This window comes from Paroedura picta, chromosome 2 (genome assembly GCF_049243985.1).
Source record: "Paroedura picta isolate Pp20150507F chromosome 2, Ppicta_v3.0, whole genome shotgun sequence".
In the NCBI taxonomy this organism is placed as follows: Eukaryota; Metazoa; Chordata; class Lepidosauria; order Squamata; family Gekkonidae; genus Paroedura; species Paroedura picta.
Window position 1 is genome coordinate 150,702,841 of NC_135370.1, and position 22,950 is coordinate 150,725,790.

Consider the following 22,950-nt stretch of genomic DNA (forward strand, 5'->3'; position numbering starts at 1 on the left):
AGGAGTCTCAAACAGGCTTACAATCGCTTTCCCTTTCCTCTCCCCACAACAGACACCCTGTGAGGTAGGTGGGGCTGAAAGCACTCTGAGAGGAACCATGACTGGCCCAGGGTCACCCAGCTGGCTGCATGTGGAGGAGCAGTGGGGAATCAAACTCGGTTCTCTAGATCAGAGGCTGTCACTCTAAATCAATGTATCAAGATCATTGGAATGTTTGCCATATGATTCTACAGGAAGGAAATTAAGAGGAGAAACACAAGGCAGATAAAGCGACCAAATGAATGAAGAAATGAGATTAACCTCTAGCAAGACAGGAAAGCGACAGCATAGATTCAGACTAAAATTGACAATAACAAAATGGCTGGAAACTGAAAGGAAATAAGCAAGGAAATGAGGATAATCTGGTATTTGGTGATGATGACCTGAAACCACATTCTGGCATGGGAGAAACTGGGGAAGATCCTGCTAGTTAACAGCAGCTGAATTACATCTCACTGAGTTTGTTGTCTTCTCTGCACCCAGGAATTTAAGGCCTGAATATGCCCAAAGAGAATCACAAGACTCTTAGCCTGAGGATCAGAGCTTGGATCTGGGCAGATGTTGGAAAGAGAAGACCCACTTAACAATTGGAAACTTCTCCCTCCCTCCCTCCCTTTCTTTCTTGTTGCTGTATTTATTTCTCCTCCCTCTGCATGGCAAGTAGCTTTGGGCAGACAGTATAAATTGATCTGCCAAATAAAAGCACATTTGAGCTGGCTTTAAAAGTGGTCTGTGTCTTCTGAGAACTCTTTAATCTAGCATGTTCTTGCTGTGTAAAGATTTGTGAAACTTACCTGTCAACATGGAGGAGAAGAGCATAGCAGGGAAGTAATGATGAAAATATAATACTCTTCCCATCATGAAGAAAGGAAGATAATGGAGAAGCCATCCCAGCATGATCAGACCTCCACCATGCAGCAGCACTTGGGAAAGCTCTACAACAAAACAGATCGGAGCACAATGCCTGAGATCAAGCACGTTTTGTTTATTTAAGAAAAAGAGTAAGGATACAGAAAAAAGAGAAAGGGGAAAATTACATTTGTCAAAGAAAATAATGTAGTATATAATGTATAGCAGTGGTCTGCAACCGTTTTGGGCTTGCGGACCGGTGGGGGGGGAGGGTGATCGGGGCACCGCAAATGCGCGGTAGCCCCTGTGCAAACGTGCATGCGCGGCAGGTCCACACATGCGCGTTGGCACCAGTGGGTCAGCAAACACGCGTGCGCAGCAGTTTCACGCATGCACGTTTGCGCTCCTGGTGGGTCCGCAAACGCGTGCGCGTGGCACTTGCGTGCATGCACGCATGCAATGACCTGCCGTGCACGCGCATTTGCGGACCCACTGGGCGCAAACATGCATGCGTGGACCTGCCGCGCATGTGCGTTTGCATCGCCGGCATGCCGGCGGCCGCGCTTCCCTCTCCCCCCCCCCCCCCGCGGAAAGAAGCTTGCTGGGCCGCAAGCTAATCGGCCACTTTGGCGGCCGATTTGCTCACGGCCTGGGAAGTTTCTCGCTGCGGGGAGAGGGAGGCAATTGCGGCCTGGCACCGGGGCGTGGCCCAGTAGTTGGGGACTACTGATGTATAGGACAGAGAATAATTTCTCTTTCATTCCCTTCATTATAATTTTAAGGTATTATCTATCTATAAAATATAATAATTATTATTTTTTACAAGATTACAGTTTTGCCCAGTCACATTTATTCCCAAATATTTAATACAATTGGTGACTGTTGAGCACTCTTCTGGTTGCATTAAATTTTCTTTATTTTTATTTTTTCCTCTTTATTTTATAGCTTGATAGAGATCCAAATTATTCAGTATTGCATATTTCAACAATTTCTGGGGATTTAAGAGTATTGAAATATGTTTAATTATGTATTTCAACAAATTCTAGGGATTGAATTCTGTATCATCCATTGTTATTTTAAGGATATTGTTGGGGATTTTGTATTTTATCAATCCTTGTAAGCCTTGTAATAAAACGCATTAATAAAATTTTTAAAATCCACTTATATTCTTTTAACTCAGTCATCTTCTCTAATCTTTATAGCTAAAATCTCTGTTGCTAGTATAAATAACAAAGGGAATAAATGACATGCCTGATGTGTTCCTTTTTCAACTGAGATAATGTTTGTTAGTTCCCCATTAATTAAATCTTTGCTAGTGCAAGTATATTCTGTACATCCAGCTCCAAAATGCAGTACCACAGCCCATATTTTGTAAAAGCATTCAACAAGAAAGGCCACATTGTCAAACACTTTCTCTGCATCTAGAAACAGAAATGCTTTTTTCTCTTATTCACAAATTTGACTGTATCTATTATAAATCATATTTTTATGTACATCTTTGGTACAAATTGTGTTTGGTTCAAGTGTAGTAAATTTGATGTGCATTTTCTCAATTTTTCTGCCATTATTATAGCAAATTTTTTGTCATCTACATTCAACAGAGAAATCCCTCTTTATGTTCTGGCATTATATTATATATATGCCTCCTGCCAAATCTGGGGTACTGTCTTTTCTTCCTTTATCTCATTCATAACTTTTTTGTAATGGTATTATTAATACTTCCCCAAGATGTCAGCCCATTTATCCTGGTGCTTTATCTTTCTTCATACTCTTTACTGCCTGAGAGATTTCTTGAATTGTTCTTGTTTGATTTAATATTTTCTATTTTCTGACATAAACTTTGCAATCAGGCCTAGAGTTTGGCCTTACCTTGGCGTTCAGCTGTCAGGTGAGCTCCTCTCTTGACGACCACAGATATGAATGTTGCCATTATGACATATAAGCCAAGAGTGGCCAGATTCAGCCACCAGATCACCTGTCAAAGAAGGTCTCTAGTAAATAGACAAACACATTCAAGAGATACCATAAAACTAGCAAGAAAGGAAAGCAGAATGGGAGGAAACTGAGAAAAAGGAAGGGAAGCCAGAAGTTACAGAGGCCAAGAGAAAGTCATTTCTCTCCTTAGGCTATGTTCTGCTTACCGGGTTTCCCAGCAAATAAACCCTATAATCGGTCTCATTCACTCCAGAAAAACGCAGGCCCTATGGAGAAATTGATGGCTGTAATCAGAAGCAATCAAGGCAAATGTTGTTCAGCCTACATTGTTATCCTGAGCCTCACTGTGGATTGCATAATGATCTGCTGCTGCAAGGAAGAGAAGGGCCTCCTCCACCCAGAAGAAGTACGGCTACTTTACTAAGGTATCTCAATAGTGGTAGAAAGTGGTGTCAATTCAACAGCTGACTTATGGCATAGGGACTGTAAAGGCAAGATATTTGAAGGTGGTTTTCCATTGCCCGGCTCTATGTCACAACCCTGGCATTTCTTGGAGGTCTCCCATCCAAATATTAGCCAGGGCCAACCCTGGTTAGCTTCCTAGATCTGACAAGAACAGGATAGGCTGGGCCATCCAAGTGAGGTCATACAGTAACATAAACCACATGGCTATCATAGGAGCTGTTTCTGCCACCTAGTTTGCTACTTGATTATATAAAATCAGTTGCCAACCAGGGTCCCTGTTTAGAGGCCACTGAGTAATTGGCATGTGGTAGCCAACAGCAAGAACTACCTGCAAATAAAGACAGAAGGTGGCTTCTTTCAGCAGCATCAATAATGCTTCCTGCAAATATCTGAAGACTAGGCATGTGGAATTAATTTCAAATAGTCCAGAAAGTATCCAAATTGATGTTGATTTGGACACTTTTTGGACAAATCTCATCCAAATTGCACTGTCCCTTAAGTTAAACTGCCCAAACTAGCCTTGCCCAAATCGACAAACCATGATTTGGGCGCAATTTGTCCATGCAGCAATCAAACAGTTTAAAGGGAACAACATTTTCCTTTTCCATCTATTCCATGTTTTTTTGCGAGGGACCACAGAATAGATGGAAAGGGAAAATTCCCTATTGACTTTAATGGCACCATAGATTATTATGGCAACAAACTGATTGGGATTTGGCTTAATTGATTCGGCTAAATCCAAGCCAGGGAAGGCTGCTTCAGATTCAAGGTGAATCAATTTGATTCTGAATTGGAAACAGCCCAATTCCCCCCCCCCACACACACACACACATTTTCAAAGACACCTGAAGAACAATTCACTGAACTGTTTATTTAACATGAAATCCTCCGAATTACATATCACCTGTGCCCTTGCTGACAACGTGTTCATTTACCTGGTAATTGATGGGCCAGTGCCAGGGCTTGGATGTCACTTCATTCTCCTTTGGTTTGAGGCCACTGTTTCCCTGAAAAAACAACAAAGTGGTAATCAGCAAACATTTATGCTATGATTCTGAGTTTGTGACCGCCCATATTCTGTCTCCCTGAATACGTAACTGCCCTCTCTCATATTCACAGGACTAATTCCATGCTTCTCCTATTGTAATCATCTCACTATTAACCTGTAGTGATGATACATTTCTTATATATGCATATTCAGGCAATTGGCCACAATATCCCAGAAAATGCCAAAACAAAGTTCAGGTATCCACTATGGTTTGTTTCTGAAAAACTTGGCTGCTTCTTTTTGTGAAACTCCCCCCCCCCAAAAAAAACCCTTCATTAACAGATAATTTCTGCAGGATATCATCTAATACAATTGTATATGTGGAAGAGGGCTTTAACACGTTTGTACTGATACATCCACTTAAATGCAGAGTATCAGACACTCTTTACAAATAGATTTTGCTGACTCTGAGAAACAGAAACAGGCCAGCAGAACTGTTGGACGAAGTGAAAACCTAACCACAAACAGGAAACTGCAACAGTCAGGACATCAAATCCCAGTGTACCAAATACTTTCTTCAGCAATAAGCATCACCTTCATGGGCACACACTTGCACTCTCAGAATGATCAGAGGGGATCGTTACACATCTTGTTTTCGCTGTTCTGCTACAATGTTTCTCTTGTAATCCCCATCACATTAGTCTAAAAGGAACATCTGTGTATGCAATAATGTTTTCCTTCAGTTATTATCATGGAAGTTTTTTTACAAAAGGGCACCTAATTCACATATACCGAGCAGCATCTCTGGATCACGCGAGCCATCTGAGGAAATGCTTCTTGTTTTTCCACAATGCTTTCACAAAATAGACATAGATGCCATTATTGTTCTGTTTCAAGTGGACAGCTGGGCACAGTCACTAGTGAAATAATGTTTTATTTAAACTAAAGAGAAAAAAATAGGAACAAAATGGAATCCAAACCACTCTACCTACTCGGATCATAACCATATGAGACTCCAGAAGAATCTCTGGAAAGGAAGGCTTCAGAACATCCAAACTGATGTTGCGCACTAAAGGAAAGAGGACGTTTTAAAACAGAATTCATACACTGGTCACTTATGCACAACCAAACCCCTTTTATTATTAAATTAGATTCAGCAGGAACGGCAGAGTACAGATAGTAGGAGGAAGCTGCATCATACAACTTGCCTTGATTGGCACTCATCCTCTCTCAACTCTTTCTACTGAGCATTAAGGTGCAAAAACCTGGCATACAGGAAGCTCCACTGCGCATATGAGCAAGACTTAAACTACATGCCCAGGGGAACTCCAGTTCCAAATCCATTTCCAATATAAAGCTTTGGCTGCTTTAAATTCTCTCTCACTCTCTACAAAATTGGGAAGCAACCTACATATTTTCATAACAAAAAAGGAGATGCAATCACCTACACCTGGGATTGATGTGGTCTTCAACATTCCAGAGGGAATTGGGAGACTCCTTCTGGTAGGGTGTACAAGTGACTTCCACCTGTTCCCAGCCCCTGTGAAACAGGAACACTATTAGCCTGGCATCAACAAAAACCCCAGTCTTGATCATTCCAAGTGGCATTCATATGCCTTGCCTTCTGTAGCATACCTTCCTTTCAGAAGCACTTTTCTGTTTCAAGAACTGGACAGAATTCAGACAAAAAAAAAAGACACAATCTGAGGATCTCAGAAGACCAGAGGTACATAAAGCACAAAAATATTTGTGTTCCTGTTGCTTAAATACCTATGTTTCTACGGAAATAAACAGAGGCCTCATTCTCAACCGTGCCACACGTTGTTTTCAAATGCAGGTTTCTGTTTGGCATGGGCAATACACATCTGGCTGAAGAAGCCAAAGCTTGGTAACTAAGAGAGCCTGGCAGGAAGTCATGAAAGCAGATGCCTTTTCAAACAAAAGGGTCATTCAGGTCTTCCAAAGGCATAAGGAACTTCTCATCTGTGAACTGTGACATCTCTCAACTTTGGCAAATCCACTAATTGGAACAAAGGAAGTGAATGAAGTGGAAAAATTGGTTAAATCCATATTCAGCAACCCCTATGACTAGGAACTGTAGCATACCATCCCACTCATATAAGGGCATGTTGCATTGACATGAGGCACCTCCCACTGACAGACGTTCTTTTGCAAGCAGTGAGTGGGGCTTCTTGCATCAACAGGACATGACTTGTACCAGCCAAAACACAAAGCATTTACCTGAACCAAATGATAAAATGCATCCCGGCAATTCCAAGATTACCTCTGAATACCTACCATTTTGGCAGTGTCTTTCCTGTTGAACCCAAGAGACAGCCTGTAGCCAGGTGAATAAGCCGGATTTGACTACGTAGGACTTTGATCCGTTTCCCAGCTTTTCTTCCCAGAATTTCAATCCGCCAGAAATCATTGGAATCTCCAGTCCCATTCTAGCAAACAAGTAAATCAGATAAAAACCTGAGAGATGTGGGCGACCAAAGCTTCATATTAGAGGGATGTTAACATTAAGAGTTTTCATACAGTTTTCTCTTTTTGTTCTGAACCACAAACCACATTAAAACTGCCATTCTCTGTTTTTGAATAGCACATCTGAGTGGGTTACAAGAAATACAGCCCTTTGTTTGGGGAATGTGTTGAATGCGGCAAGATCAAGTATTGCAAAGAGAAGAATATATAATTAGAAGCTATGCTGATGATGTATTTCCTCTGATGGAAAAGCCTGAATTGTCTTTGTCACAGCACATAGTCTGAGTGAGTTTGGTGCTGTTTTGGGGTACAAAATAAATAAGAAAAAGACCAAAATTATACTAAATGGCCAAGACCAAAATGTTAAAAAGACTGAAATCCTTACAGACTGTGAAGTGAATCCAAACAAGGTCAAATATTTGAGAGTATACTTAGATAAGGACTTAAATAACTTAGTATCAAATAACTATGAGTAAACTTAACAAAGAATCAAAAAAGGACTTGGATTATTGGCTAAGAAGATTGAATCTTTCATACTCAGCAAGAATAGCCATAGTTAAGATGAATGTTCTTCCACATCTAAATTTTTTAATTCAAATAACAACAGAACTGAAAGATAAGACTTTAGAAAAATGGCAAAGCCATATTAATAAATTCATGTGGAATAACAAAAGACCTCAAATTGCCTTTAAGGTACTACAAAATGATAAGAAAAGAGGAGGAATGGGTGTTCCTAACATATATTACCATCCTGCAGTTCTGACTTGGGTATCAGACTGGATCAAAAGCCAGAGAAAGTGAACTATAATATTTGAACAAAAGGGCACAGTACAACAGTTGCACAGCTCAATCAGGCCGCCAAAAAAAAAATGAATATGAGCCAAGATCAAGAGCCAATAAATATGGAGAAATAGTCAGATAAAGATTTGGACAAAATATAAAGAAAGAAATGTGTTTTCCTTTTCTGTATTTCTTATTTTCTATGAAATACAAAAAATTAAAATTAAAAAAGTATTGTCTTTGCTAACTTACTATGCCATACCCAGTGACCTGAAGGTGCTTTCTTGTCAACGGGGCCTCGTGCTGGTGACTGTGCAAGTTTCTAGAAGTCCTATGGTTAAAAGAAAATCATAGTGTTTGACTTTATAGCTGGAACAGTATGAGCAGTGTACATTCACTGCAATCAACCCAGTTATCAGTACAGACCCTCTTTCAGATCACCTTGAATGAGCTAGACCAGGGGGTAATATCATATTACTTTATCAACACAGGGAACTTCTACAAATGAACAGAGTTGAAGCTGATTATTTATAGTGGATGTTTTCTCCCATGAAGCTGAAAGACCCAGCGCAGCTATCTATGACAGGCCCATTCACCTCTTTATGGAAAGAACAATTCACAAGGTCTAAGCAAAGTTGTACAGAAATACCACTGACTGAACCGAAGCAGAAGAAAACAAGGACTACGGTTATTTTTAAGATATATCAGAATATGATGTTATGAAAAGCGTGCAGGGAAACACAATATCTGAAAGTGCCATTACAGTATTGAAAAGGATAGACTTAAGTCATGTTCAGGCCAAAAATAGTTATATTCCGTGTTCCTATACACTATCAGAAATCATCTACTGGTGACTCTGAAGAAGGGCAACAAGCACTAAAAGAAGTACCTGAGGAGGACACACTCTGCCAAGATTCAGTGGCATATAAATTCACCACCTTCCTGTATTCCTCCGCATAGCACCATAGCATGCAACTAAAGCATGGGAAATTTCCCAAGGAAAGACTCATACCCTCAGAATGCCTCAACTGGACCACTGGAAACCAGCAGCTTAAAGTTAAGCACAGTTATTAGGCAAATTTAAGAAAGCTCAAGTTAAAAAACCTGAGGATATAATCAAATAAAACATTCAAGAATACGCATGAAAAGTATGGAGAATGATCACCAGTCCTTAGCTCATGGCCTGCTCAAGTCAAGGTGGATCAGAACTCCTACTACCACTCACTCACAATTGCAAATGCCTGCTCAAATCAGGCATCCCTCTGATTTCCTAAGCAGCTTACTCTTTGTGTTCCAGACGGATAATATCTCCATGCTTCACAAACTCCACAGGCAAAGAAGGGTCAAAATAATCTGGGGAAACAGAAGAATCAGTCACAACACAAGATCTGAAACGGATAGAAAAGATCCTGGCGCTTGGCTCTTGTGGTCCTTTCTTGCATGCCCAGGGAAATGCTGATCACCACTTTGGGGTCAGGAGGTGAATTTTCTCCAGGCCAGACTGGCCAGGGATACTGGTTTTGTTGGAGGGGGGTGGCATCATCTGGTCACTGTAGGTAGGCAGGTAGTTGTGAATTCCCTGCGTTCTGCAGGGGGTTAGACTAGATGACCCTAGAGGTCCCTTCCAACTCTTCTATGATTCTATGATTTAAGCATGCTGATAATAAACTACAGAAACATCTCTGAATCAGCTTGACTGAAAAACAATGAAATAGTTCTGATTATTTCCTGATGTGGCCATTATGACAAAACATTATGACATTATGATATTAATATCAACTATACTAATATCAACCAGATGTATTGCTACCTAGTAGAAAAACTGCTATAGCACTGAGGCACTGGGGAACATTAAACTAATGTTAGCTTTAAAAGTTGTATGACAATGGTTGTGAAAACGGGAACTATTCAATAGGTAAGAATCTGCATGGTGGACCAGCAGAATGAAGGTGTTCAATATTAATGACATATTTCACTTTGCAACTTTTGAATTCGATCCTATCTTTTCCTTAGACTAATTAAATACTACATATTGAGATTTGGTGTCTCTGCAGTTCATATCTTTATACAAAACTGATAAATGCAATGAACTGTTGCAATTGTGTATTACAGCTTTAAATTCATTGTCCCGTGGATAAGAATACTCTTTAAAAAATTAAATTCTGACAAAGGTGGAAATATAAAGATACCATGAGAATGGATCAGGAAGGATCACATTTAATTTTATATTGGGAGACAAGGCAGCCTTGAAATATTTGAATCATCACCTGGTATGCAATGTGCCACTGCCTGCACAACCCTGCCCCCCCCCCCCGCAGCAAACATACTTCCAGGCAAAGATTGTAGGTAGGACAGAAATGTGTCGACTCTACAAACTGTACCATCCTCAAACCTAAATGGATGACATAATCCTAAAGAACAAGGCAGGGGCGTGGCTAAGAATGAACAGCCCTGTCAGATACAAATCCCAGCCAGGTTAAGGTAAAAAAAGTGAGTCTACAGATCCTAGGGAGATAAGCCCTTGTGGCATGCCTCCCGGTGCTTTTTCTTGAAGAAAGAATTGAATAAACAAAGGAATAATCCAGCTGGTCAGGCATCAATTTACCTCCGTTCAAGTTGTATTTCTTTATAATCCATAAATTATTCAAGTCTTTGTGTAAATAGGCAGTGACCTAGAAACATATAGAAGTTATTGTATTTCATTCCTTTCAATATGTTAATGTCTGGTCACCAACCATCAGCCACACTTTATAAACCCACTGCTGATAAATAGACTGCCGTCAACTTCTAAAGGAACAGCTTTGCAAAAAGTGCCTGCAGAAATATTTTAACTATTTTATAAAAGCAGCTTTTGTGATTTACTGTGATAATTATTCAAAAGCAGCAAGAATTATTTCCTTCTGTTTTCCAAAGTCAAATTTAATCGAATGATTTTTTTTTACGTAGGTGCAAATGTAAATGCATCATTAACCTTGTAGAAGTTATTTCACCCACACATGCAACAATTCAATAAATCTAATGAAGTCAAGAAGCAGAAAGCAACATAAATAATCCCCTTTTCCAGTAAAATTGTAGCTGTTCAAACGCAAGCACGCTAAATTAAAAAAAAACATTGCTTTTACTTTTCTGCTATAAAAGCAGAACCACAAACATTCATAGCCGTGGTTTGAATGCTGGACTAGGATCGGGAATACCCAGGCTCAAAACCCAGCTTTGCCATGGAGATTTACAGGGTGACTTTGGGTCAGTCACACACTCTCAGCCTAACCTACCTCACAAGGCTGTTGTGATGATAAAATATAGGAGAGGATAACCACATAAATCACTTTCAGACCCCATTGGGGAGAAAGCTGGAGTATAAATTCAGTAAAGAAAAAGCATAATTTCCTTTATTATGTGAAACAGCTGAGAAAATGTACCTCATTGTGTAGAGAAGGGAGCTAAACCAATAAAGTGATATTAACACATTGTAATTCTCAGGCTGTAAAGCACTTCCAGCATCCACAAGCAGTGAAAAGGTAACAAAGCTACACAAGAGAGTGATTGTCATTATTAGAGGACATCTGGGAGGATTTATAAATACTAGAAAGCTTTGGCAAAGCATCCCTTTTGAGTGACAATAAAGAATGGGAAGGGCTTATACACTTGAAGATTTCCAAATTAGATGCATATATAAGTCCTTCCCATATTTCGTCATAAGGGTGACTTGTGGAAACACCAACCACACAGGATACTACAGAGGTTTTCGGACCTGCTGCTGCCGTGCCCCCACTCCCTCGGGATACAGATGCCAGTGCGAGTGAAGGTATCCACCGGCCATGCGAAGGTTCTTCATTGTTACCACGGAGCCGTAGGCTAGGTCTAAGGAAAGGGAACAAAGCTTTAGGACAGCTGACTTGAAAACACAGTCCCTGTTTTGCAGCACTGCTACCAGAACATACATTCACATGCAACTTGCAGAGAACCAACCTCACATCCATGGGGTGATCGGTTACTATCACAGACTGAGATTCCAGTGTTCTGCACAAGTGTTGTCCTGTGACTATGTTGTGAATGCAGCTGCTATTTCATGCCAACTCTAACCTTTCCAACTTCCCTGGATTGCATTAAATAAACTGCACAGAAAGAGTAGAGGGAAAGAATCTAGCAAAAATTGGGGAGGGGCTCTGGATCAGTGGGAGAGGATTTGCTCAGCATGTAGAAGGCCCCAGGTTCAATCCCCAGCATCTCCAGGAAAAAGGACCCTAAGAAAGTAATGGGAAATATCTGTACCTGGGACCCTGGAGAGATGCTTCTACTACAGACAGTGCTGATCTTGACAGAATCAGCATAAGGCAGCATCTTGTGTTCATGTAATCATTCATTTGCTTATTTCATAATTGCATTTTAATGCTCTACTAGCATTCTTAAAATACGTGACTCTTTATTAAGTGTAACCACATATGCAGTGTTTTACAAATGTGTACCTCTGGTAAATGTAGTTAGATTGAAGCCCTTAGGGGCCAACAAGATTTTGAGGGGCAACAAGCTTTCAAAAGGCACGTGTTCTAAAGAGACAGGGGGATTTTCCTGGGAAAATATAAGGAACCCACACGCTGTAGCTGCCCCCACATATTCCTGTTGATTGCTACAGATTTCAAGTTACATACTGCTTATCCTTGTTAGATGTTTTGCTTTTCCTTCCTGCTGTGACAGAGTCCAATAACCACTGAAGGAACACGCTGATGGCACCTCTTCAGGTCCCCGACTGCAATGAAGGCATGCTCTTCCCTTGAACCAATGAGATGGTGAGCTCCCCTTCAATGGTGGTCTTTAAGCAGCAGCTGGACGGATACTTCTCAAGGATGCTTTAGGCTGATCTTGCACAGGACTAGATGGCCTGTACGGCCCCTTCCAACGCTATTATTCTATGATCACTGTGTTATTATTCTAGCGTTATCCAATGCTATTATTCTATTATCACTGCTCCTTCCCTGCAAGACTCCCTATTTCCACAGCACTCTGTTAATTGCACTGTGAGATGGGAGCTCCACAACGCTGCCAGTTAAGTAATGCAACACCCCAGCAGATATCTCCGGATACTGAAGGAGATCAGGTAAGCTGATCCCGTCAGGGAAAGAAACAGCTTGAACGGAAGCGCTCAGGTGAACAACACCTCTGACAAAGTCTCTCCTGGGCTAACTGAGGGCCTCCCAACTTGCACCCTCTAGCTTGTGACTCCTGGATCTGAATCACACACATCTAAACAGCATGCAGCTTTTGTCCTAGGCTGCTACTATAGAAGCCTGGGGTTTGCTCAGGTACAGGATCCAGCTACTACATAACAGTGTAATTAGATGTTTTTTGTTTCTGGGATATTTTGTAGAATTTTCTACAGCTTCATGACTGTGATGACAAAACAACGACTGTGCTCCTTCTGCAGCACCCCCCCCCCCAAGCAACCAATGAAAAGGTTAAAATGCCTGCCTATATTTCTGAGATTCAGATTAAAAGGCAATTGAAATGAAGGGCAAAAAGGCAAATGACAAAAGCTTTTGTTTGTTTTTGTTTCTGCTATCTCAGAAGTTCTTAAACACACAGGAGAGTTTTGTTCATTTAAAATACAGGGCTCTGTTGACGGTGCTCGCCAGAGCCTTTGTTCCTATAAAGGTTTAGATACTCACACTCCGGAACAGAGACATTATGAAGGTTGTTCCCAATCAAGCGGGACTGAAATCCGGAGCTGAAAAAGCCATCACCGGGCCCGCTGGGAAAGAACAAAGTGCACACAAATCATAACTTTATGGAGACAAATGGGCAGAATTTTGGTCCGTAATTTAATAAGAAGGAAACATAACAGTGCTGGTCTCTCAGAAGCACACAGGAAGGAAGATTGCAATTTCCTTAGATGCATATGAAGATCCACATTAGCTGGCAAACAAGCAACATTCACCAGCCTCTGGGCTTGTATTTGATCGGTTTATAAACTAAATAGGAAACTGTGCTCAAAGTACAGTACAAGAAAACAGTTCTGGGGAAGATATCATTTCAGTCCTTGGCTTGGAGTCTCCCCACAAAATGTTTTGCACCCTTGCATTCACCAGTGACTCTGACAGGAGGAGAACCTCACTGCACAACTACAGGAGACTCACATTTCTCCTTTAATTGACTTAGAGGGCTTAATCCTGGCATAACAGTATACTGTGTTAAAATTCAGTGAATACTGACATTTATTGGAAAGTCTTGAAAAATGACTAGTAAATTTCAAAGCTAATCAGAACCTCAGCTAACTGCCAAATTTCATCCCCATTTCCATTATCTGTACACACACACACATATATATATGGACTGCAGCAAAGCAATTAAAAGACACTTGCTCCTGGGGAGGAAAGCTATGGCAAATCTAGACAGCATCCTAAAAAGCAGAGACATCACCCTGCCAACAAAAGTGTGTTTAGTCAAGGCTATGGTATTCCCAGTTGCAATGTATGGCTGCGAAAGTTGGACCATAAGGAAGGCCGAGTGTCAAAGAATTGAGGCTTTTGAACTCTGGTGCTGGAGAAGACTCTTGCGAGTCCCTTGGGCTGCAAGGTGAACAAACCGGTCAGTCCTAGAGGAGATCAGCCCTGACTGCTCCTTAGAAGGCCAGATCCTGAAGATGAAACTCAAATACTTTGGCCACCTCATGAGAAGGAAGGACTCCCTGGAGAAGAGCCTAATGCTGGGCGCGATTGAGGGCAAAAGAAGAAGGGGACAACAGAGAATGAGGTGGCTGGATGGAGTCACTGAAGCAGTAGGTGCAAACTTAAATGGACTCCGGGGAATGGTAGAGGACAGGAAGGCCTGGAGTTCAGACTTATCATCTACCAATCAGGTAGGCTGTCCCAACTATCCCATCCCTGATTGGCTGTCCATCCAACGAACGGCCAATCTGGAGGGATGTCCCGCCCCTGGCTGCATCCCCCTCCAATTTCTTCAGGGCTCTATCAGCCTCACCTCCTTCACATGGTGTCTGTTGTGCGGAGAGCAAAGGGAAGGCAATTGTAAGCCGCTCTTTCTGGTAGAGATGAACGGCATATCAAAACCATCTATTCTTCTTCTTCATCTACTTCTTCTATATGTAGTGGCCTTCAGACACTACAACAAACTATGCTTAGGACAATCACACATCACAACCCCACCTCAATCTAGATTGCAAGGCTCTGGTTTGCCAGTTACACACAAATCATGGTTTGTCGATGTGATGCCTGAACTGAGTCATTGTCGTCATGTTAAAGAGAACCTGGAGTACAACCATTTCCAAATCTGTGACACAAAACAATTTTAAAAGAAATTATATATACATATTGTCTCAGTTATAACAGCATTGTTCCCTTTCTGAAATGAGAGAGAAGCAAAGAGAAATACCTTCTGTTTAACACTGCAAAATGAACTGCAAACTGAGCTGTGTAGAGGGCAAGAGGCAGCATAATGAGGCAGAGGACTCGAGCCAAGAAGTGCTTCCCCAGTGTGACCTGCAGCAAACAATTTGGAACAGCTTGAGGTACAGGATTTCCATCTCATCAAGGTCATCATACACATCATCGCAGCACACACAAACCAGGCCACCACAACTTTGCATGTCTACATACTTCATGCAAGGTTCAAGAGGAACAAATCAAAGACAACAAAAAAGTCCAAAGCACCTTTAAGACCAACAAAGATTTATTCAAGGCATGAGCTTTTGAGTGCATGCAGTCTTCCTCAGAACAAGGATCATAACCGTACAGATATGAGGCAAAAGTAAATTGTGGCAAATTAGTATACTGTGCAAAAGTTGGCTTGAAACTCAACATCAAGAAAACAAAGATCAGGGCATCCGGCCCTCTCAATTCCTGGCAAATAGATGGGGAAGAATTGGAGGTAGTGACAGATTTTATTTTCCTGGGCTCCAAGATCACTGCAGATGGGGACTGCAGCAAAGAAATTAAAAGACGCTTGCTCCTGGGGAGGAAAGCTATGGCAAATCTAGACAGCATCCTAAAAAGCAGAGACATCACCCTGCCAACAAAAGTGCGTTTAGTCAAGGCTATGGTCTTCCCAGTTGCAATGTATGGCTGTGAAAGTTGGACCATAAGGAAGGCTGAGCGTCAAAGAATTGAGGCTTTTGAACTCTGGTGCTGGAGAAGACTCTTGCGAGTCCCTTGGACTGCACATAACAACAACAAAGTATACTGTGTCATAATATCCAAATTAAGCCATGTGATGCCATATGATAATTCTTTGCTAAAAAGGCTAATCAGCCCTTTCCAAAACTGGGCCTGATTACAATTTACTTTTGCCTTATATCTGAATGCTTATGATCCTTGTTCCACTGAGTCTGAGGAAGAGTGCTTGCACTCGAAAGCTCACGCCTTGAATAAATCTTTGTTGATCTTAAAGGTGGTTTGGACTCAATTTTTGTTGTGCTACTTCAGACCAACATGGCTACCCACTTGAATGAATCAAAGCCAAGCCTTCCTTTATTAAGAAGTCAGAAACAAAGCCCAAGTCTTCCCAAACAATCAGCTTCATTGTATTTGCCTCAGCGTTTCATTCAGTGAACATCATACATTTGAGTGCCAGAGGGTTTAACCCATTAATACTGTGAGCTTAGAACACGTTGCTTGGAAGGAAATGCTGTTGAAATTTATGTCCAGAGTAACTGTGTTACAAAGGAACTGTAGAACAGGAAGAGCAGTTTTCGGTACTTCTGCAAAGCTCCAACAAAAAGGGACTCTGCTATATTACATGCTGCTAGTGCCTTTCATCACCCAATTGACACAACCAGTCAATTCAGCTAAGAATTAAACATATTCAATCCAGCCCAATTCTAGTTTACAGTCAGCTAGAGCAGGGGTAGTCAACCTGTGGTCCTCCAGATGTTCATGGACCACAATTCCCATGAGCCCCTGCCAGCAAACGTTGGCAGGGCTCATGGGAATTGTAGTCCATGAACATCTGGAGGACCACAGGTTGACTACCCCTGAGCTAGGATCTGGGAGACCAGGTTTCAAATCCCCACTGCACCACAATAGGGCTTCAAATAGTTTAATCTGGAAGCAAGTCTAATTTTGTTCAGTAGGGCTTCAAATGTGCAAAGGAGAGCCGGCTGAAGTCATTGCTCATTCTTTGACTCTGCAATATTGCACTGTTAGCGTTTTACAGTTGCTCTCCAGACAAAACACAAATTAAATATGAGACTCTAGCATACCCCTGAAGTATACTGAAAAACAATCTAGTACGAACCACCCCCAGAGAAAAACCTTGTGCAAAACAGTAATTTTCTAGCTGATGCTCCCCTATTGTTTAGTGCTTTTTCGATCGTGATTGAGGAAGGAGTTAGCAATCAATAAATTATTTCACCAATTCCTCTTCTGGAATTAGTACGCTGTTTTGCATAGCCTAATATTTATGGAGTTTTGTTGGCATGGAGGGAAATTGCTTCACAGCCATCTGCAAGCAGGAGCTTAAGGATGATGGATTTTTCCCATTTCAAATGCAATTAACTGAGCTGACATTAGAAAACCCTTCTCAGAAGCTGGATTGCTGCATCTTTGTACCAAACACTGACTTAATTTAATCAGGAAAAACAAATCATACTGAAGAAAGAAAACCATTATTACCAAATATAAAAACAGTAAGTGAAATAAATTGGATTTTGAAACTTCAAAAGCAGTCTGAGAAGACAACTACAGAAGAATTTATAACACCTCTGTGAAGACGAGCTTGAAGAAACAGCGCTGTGACAGGCTGCAAAGCCCATTTATTTGGTATTAATGGGGTACAGACTTAATAGTATCTATCCCTTAGGTCAGCATGTGTCATATGTGATGGGTCCAAAAAAGTGCCTTGAAATAATTTAAGCCCCTTCTCGAAAGACAGGCACTACTCAAGCAAATTATTTGAAGCCTGGAAGGGGGGCGGGTCCTTCTTTGTGGAAAGCTGAACAGATCTGCAGTTTTCTTTATCTTCAGAAAAGCAGCTCAGCCTGCAGAAGCCGCTGTACCCACCACTCACAGCTCTAAGCCAGTAACCGGCCATGATGCATTGTGTGCCTAAATACATCTGCTGCCTAAGAACCGTATCACTGCACCGAAGGTCATAGCAGCTTCCTCTTTCTCTATCATAGCAAATTAGAAACGCCAACAAAGACCTCTAACAAACAACATTTTCTCGTAGCAAAACCATCTGCAAAACTCTACACCAGGGGTAGTCAAACTGCGGCCCTCCAGATGTCCATGGACTACAATTCCCAGAAGCCCCTGCCAGCATTCGCTGGCAGGGGCTTCTGGGAATTGTAGTCCATGGACATCTGGAGGGCCGCAGTTTGACTACCCCTGCTCTACACAGTGTAGGCTCAAACTAAACAGTGGCAATAGTGGGTAACTGTAGATATAGCCAAACAGGCGACCTAGCGCCATACAACTCAAAAGTCAAATTGACTTATGTACTCCTTTAACATACGGTATGGGCGGAAGCCTTGCATGCTGCAAAAGCTGGTGCTCAAATAAAGACGGATCTACACCATAAGAACCATCCGGTACAGCAACCTTGGCTGGAATGGTAGCAATGCTATCACAACCTTCTTCCCAAGCAAAACAGCAAACAATCGGATGTTGAATTTCAGACACTTACCAGTGAGAGACTGAGGTCTCCTAACAGCTCCCAAAGGTCATATATTGTATTCAACCCAACCAGGAGGACCACAAAAAGGCCAACAAATTTCACCCCCATTGCACCTGCAAGGTTTATCCCAGTTAAGGACAGCCAGAGCCACCAGGGGGCAGAAAAGGGCCTGAAAGACAGAGTTTCAAAAACATCTTGTTGAAAACAAACTTTGGGAAGAGGCTCATACCCAAGTCAAGAGATACTTGATACTGTATCAGTGATACTCTATATCACTGACAGAGAAGGTGAAAAGCCTTTGGTATTTGCCATACTTCCACATAACGCATTGAAGAATACAAGATTCCAGATCAGTCCAACAAATGTTAAGAAGAGAAATCTGAAGACCTGAAGCCAGGGATGGCTGCATTAGGCAGTCAGTGCCTCGTGAAGAAAGAGAACTAGGTTCCAGGAGGTAATCCTCTCACCCCAAAGAAGAGGAGGCCCCTCTAGAATCTCCTGTGCAGCAAGCTGATTTGAAGAGAATGATCCCCGTCCAGTGGCAACTTTAAGACCAACAACGTTTTATTCAAGGTATGAGTTTTTGTGTGCACGCACACTTCTTCAGATACAATGGCATGAAATAGAAGTAATACTTATTAAGTTCATATTTATAGGCAAAATGTGAGAATAAATTAACATATCCTTATCCATGGTTTCTCTATATATTTGTGAAAAAGCCTGAGGGGTGGGACATGTCCGGCTGTCCAAGTTGAAATAGGGCCAATCAGGGTGCAGCCAGGCCCTGCCCCTGCAGCTCCCGCCCTCCATCCCTGGACTCTAGCCTCTTTGCTCTCAGACGCGCCTCAGTGCTTGGAGCCAGCAGCAGGTGAGGGGAGGGGGTCCTGGTCAAAAGGTTGTGGTGGAGGGCTTGCTAACGAGGGCCTCTTGGCCAGCTAGCCTGAGCCTGCTAACAAGGGCCTCCCGGCCTGCTGACTGCCTGCTAAGGAGCTCTGTCCCGGGCTTGCTAAGGAGCTGGCCAGCCCCCGCCCACCCCACTTGATCCAGCTGTGAGCTGCGGCCAAAAGCCACTTTAAGCTGCCTGGCCAGGGGCCAGGGGAGGGGACCCTTTCAAGGCCCGTTCTTAGGAACAGCCCTTTGAAGCTAGTAGCATTATAATCTACTATGTATAATATACTATGTATAACTATGAGTAGTATCATGTAAAGTAGTTTGGAATGATAACTATTTATTGCATATAAAAGGTTTCCCACATAATTCAAACGGAAGTGAATACAAACAAATCCCAAGTGCTGTTATTTCTTATTTATCTCTGGAATCTGTTAACCTGTTAACCATTTTCATTGTAACATTGTATCTGCTGCTTCAGACGAACACAGCTATCCACATTAATCCTTTCAGGATTCTTTCACCTGTCATGGATTCTTTCACCTGGGGGTCCATCCCCTCATTTGTAGGAATGTACAAGATCCATTAGGCAAAACCATAGTCATCCGGGTTGCAAGATTCATTTCACATTTTTAATTACACTTCCTTGTGTGCTAACTTTCACCCTAAATTCTTCCTAGCAATCTCTAATGAACCTTTTTGCCTTCCCCAGCCTTCACTGAGCCTATATGCAAGTAACTGCAGTTATGACTGCATGCTTTCAAAACAATTATGTTAATTTGCAATGACACCAACAGTAGGAAAAACCGTGTGCCTCTGCAGCATCCCTTCCCTTGCAGAGGAGGCAAAGCCAGCCAGCCAGCTGGCAAACTAAGCTCACAGTCTTTACTCCATCAGCAAACAAACCATAGCAACAATACAATGATCCCATCAAGATAAAACAAAATTCTGCAATTTTCAAAAAAGTAATTAAAATACATAATAATTTTAAATTATAACATCTTGCAAATTTCATCCGGAGTAAAGCAATTCATCTGCAGGTTAACTAAGATTACAGCAACATAGAATCATAGGTCATCGAGTCTAACCCCCTGCCGAGTCTAACAATGTAGGATCTCTCAACTACCTGCCCACACATTACAAACCATTCTAACAGCCTCTGGCCAAAGGCCTAAAAGGCCCACAGGATGCTGCACACTGTAGCTGGGCACCTTCTAAAGCAATCTCCTTGCCCTTTTATTTTTATTGTCTTTTGATTCAGCCCTTTCTTCAAGGAGCTCAGAGTAGGGCACTCCTTTCTTCTGTCCTCTCCATTATCTTTCCAGCAACACTGAAAGGTCTGTTGGACAGAGAGATGGCTTCCACCCTTGTCCTACCACTCCACTTTGAAGCCTTCCTCCACCGTAAGGATCCTGGCTCCATTTCAAAGGGCTCTTCCAAAGCTTCTAACTAGTTCTCTAAAGTAGCATCAGGACTGGTATATTCCTTTGCTTCTATATATATTTTAAAGATAAAAATATGTTCTGAAGGTAAGGTGACCAGATTTTAAGATTTGTAAAGCGGGACACTTTGGTGTCCGGGGGTGGGGGGTGGGGCCAGAGTGGGCGCTGCCACTTCCAATCCCCAGCCAACATGAGCACCGCCAGACATTTTCCAGAGAATCTCCACTGATTTCAGCAACCGAGAAGCGTGCAATCCTATGCAGCCTAACTCCAGTGCAAACCCGTCACAGACAGCCCTTGGCCGAGGCGTGCGCAGGATGAGCCGTGTCCCCCGGCCTTGCCTCAGTGGAGGGCTGCATGCCCAGAAGGAAACAGCACACACCCCAGCCCTTACCATGGACGTTGCGCAGGCAGACTATGGCTTTAGTTACTGGTTTTAGCGCTCTTTTAGTTGTTTTTAGGATCATCTTCAGGGGCCTTTCTTTGAGTACCACTGCCCCCTGAGGCCAGATGCGTAACAACCTTCTTGATCATGACACCAAAGTTAGGGCATTCCGTCACTTGGGAGACCTACCTGTTGCCCTCTAGCATAGTCTTCTGCCAGCAGGTCAGTCTTATCTGATGTTCCCTCACTGACCCATCTTTCAGTATATGTATTTAAACTATATACATGTTTCATTTAATTGTTGTATTACATGTTTTGTCACCTTGGAACCCTAAGCTGGGTGGAAAGATGATACAGGGATGTTTTAAATATACCGTATTTGCCGGCGTATAAGACGACTGGGCGTATAAGACGACCCCCAACATTTCCACTCAAAATATAGAGTTTGTTACATGAAGTGCACCCGGCATATAGGACGACCCCCCCACTTGGAGGCATGTTTTTCAGGGGGGAAAAGTAGTCGTATACGCCAGCAAATACTGTAAATATACATACCCTATTTGCCGGTGTATAAGTCGACCCCCCAACATTTCCACTCAAAATACAGTACTATGGGCCACTATGGGCAGCTCTGTCTATCCCAACTGAAGTGCACCCGGCGTTTAGGATGACCCCCCCACTTGGAGGCATGTTTTTCAGGGGGGAAAAGTAGTCTTATACGCCAGCAAATACTGTATTTCAAATCTCTCCCCGCTCCCTGACACTCTTAAACCACATTGCTGGGATAAAAATGCCAATCTAAACAAACAAACCAACAAACCTAAATCTTCCCTGGAGTAAAAGGTATGGAGGACATGAAGCTGCCTTGTACTGACTCAGACCATTGGTCTAGCAAGACTGCAACAGCTCTCTAGGGGCTTAGTTAATAGTCTCCTGTATCCCTACCCGATTCTTTTAGCTGGAGATGCCTAAGACTGAATTTTGAATTTTCTGCATTCAATGTAGATCTGCTACTACTGAAGCTCAGCATTTCCCTGATCACTTGTCCGTACAATGAGGATCAACCATTGCCAACTTACCCGTTTGCACAGGAATTATACTTGACCATACTGAACACAGCTCCCATGAGGAAGAACATCAGAATGGGATCAAGCAGAATATACTGGGAAAGGGTAATGCATCCCGTGTCTGAAAAAGTAAGAGAAGACAGCATCACCTGTTGTCTATAATCAGCATGTCAAGTAGCTTTGTTAAACGCTTCGTCCAGCAATATTATACCGAATTGCAGAAATAAGATCGAAACAACACTATTCAGTACAGTAGCAGAGAACCTGAAGGTGTTTCTTTAACAATGGTTAATTGCTCTAATCTCTGAACACAGGGGAGGCAGAAATGCCACCAACAGACTTTAGGGAACATACTGTGACTCTAAAGAAGCAGTAGAGTGTGAATGGCTGTATTCACACAACCTGGACGAAACCCAGTTCATCGGTTTGATTTGCCACATTCAGATTTCATATGCGGGGTGTCAAATGCTTCCAGAACCAATCCCCCCTTTAGGAAGACTTCTCACTGCTTTGTCTTCTGGAAAGGAAGAAGCAACTGTGCCACTGCCACTAGGAGTGACAGTGGCACCCACCCACCAGAGGATGAGAGAGGAAAGAAGGGTGGGCATAAACGTAATGGAGGCCAATTAAAGCACTGTGACTGCTCCCTAAAGAGGGATGGTAAGTAGCAAGGCTGTGAGGATGGTGGCCATTTATGAGCCCTTCTTGTGTCCCACCAACTGCCCAATGATAATCACCCCTGAGATCAGCCCTGACACTAGCTCAACACCCTTTGATTCTCAGATAAAGTGCTTATATATTAGGAGAAAATTCAGATGCGCTTTAAGAGTTCTGTGGAAATTAAAAAATACTGTACAACCTGCTCTCAGTGTTCACTACTAGACATACTCATAACAAAAAAAAAGAAACAAACTGAGACCAAGAGGCCTGGAGCTTCAGGAGTCCATTCCATGGTTTCCATGAAGTCCAATTCCTTCCTCTCTAGGAAAAATTAGTAAA

General features: G+C 42.2%; 1 protein-coding gene across 4 annotated transcripts in view; it reads right to left on the reverse strand.

Annotated features, from left to right (window-relative positions):
* POMT2 (protein O-mannosyltransferase 2) overlaps positions 1-22,950 on the reverse strand; it is a 40,077-nt gene that overhangs the window by 8,751 nt on the left and 8,376 nt on the right. For 3 of the 4 annotated variants that reach the window (XM_077323326.1, XM_077323323.1, XM_077323324.1), the window contains exons 5-19: positions 21,964-22,072; positions 18,179-18,338; positions 14,930-15,036; positions 13,207-13,289; positions 11,295-11,404; positions 10,149-10,215; positions 8,827-8,896; positions 7,796-7,874; positions 6,575-6,726; positions 5,725-5,816; positions 5,269-5,345; positions 4,224-4,295; positions 3,030-3,089; positions 2,758-2,863; positions 834-974 (exon numbers count right to left, since the gene is read on the reverse strand). In XM_077323326.1, the coding sequence (XP_077179441.1) occupies positions 834-974; positions 2,758-2,863; positions 3,030-3,089; positions 4,224-4,295; positions 5,269-5,345; positions 5,725-5,816; positions 6,575-6,726; positions 7,796-7,874; positions 8,827-8,896; positions 10,149-10,215; positions 11,295-11,404; positions 13,207-13,289; positions 14,930-15,036; positions 18,179-18,338; positions 21,964-22,072 (1,485 nt within the window). The remainder of the gene's footprint in view (positions 1-833; positions 975-2,757; positions 2,864-3,029; positions 3,090-4,223; positions 4,296-5,268; positions 5,346-5,724; positions 5,817-6,574; positions 6,727-7,795; positions 7,875-8,826; positions 8,897-10,148; positions 10,216-11,294; positions 11,405-13,206; positions 13,290-14,929; positions 15,037-18,178; positions 18,339-21,963; positions 22,073-22,950) is intronic. The other variant, XM_077323327.1, reaches the window with a different exon arrangement.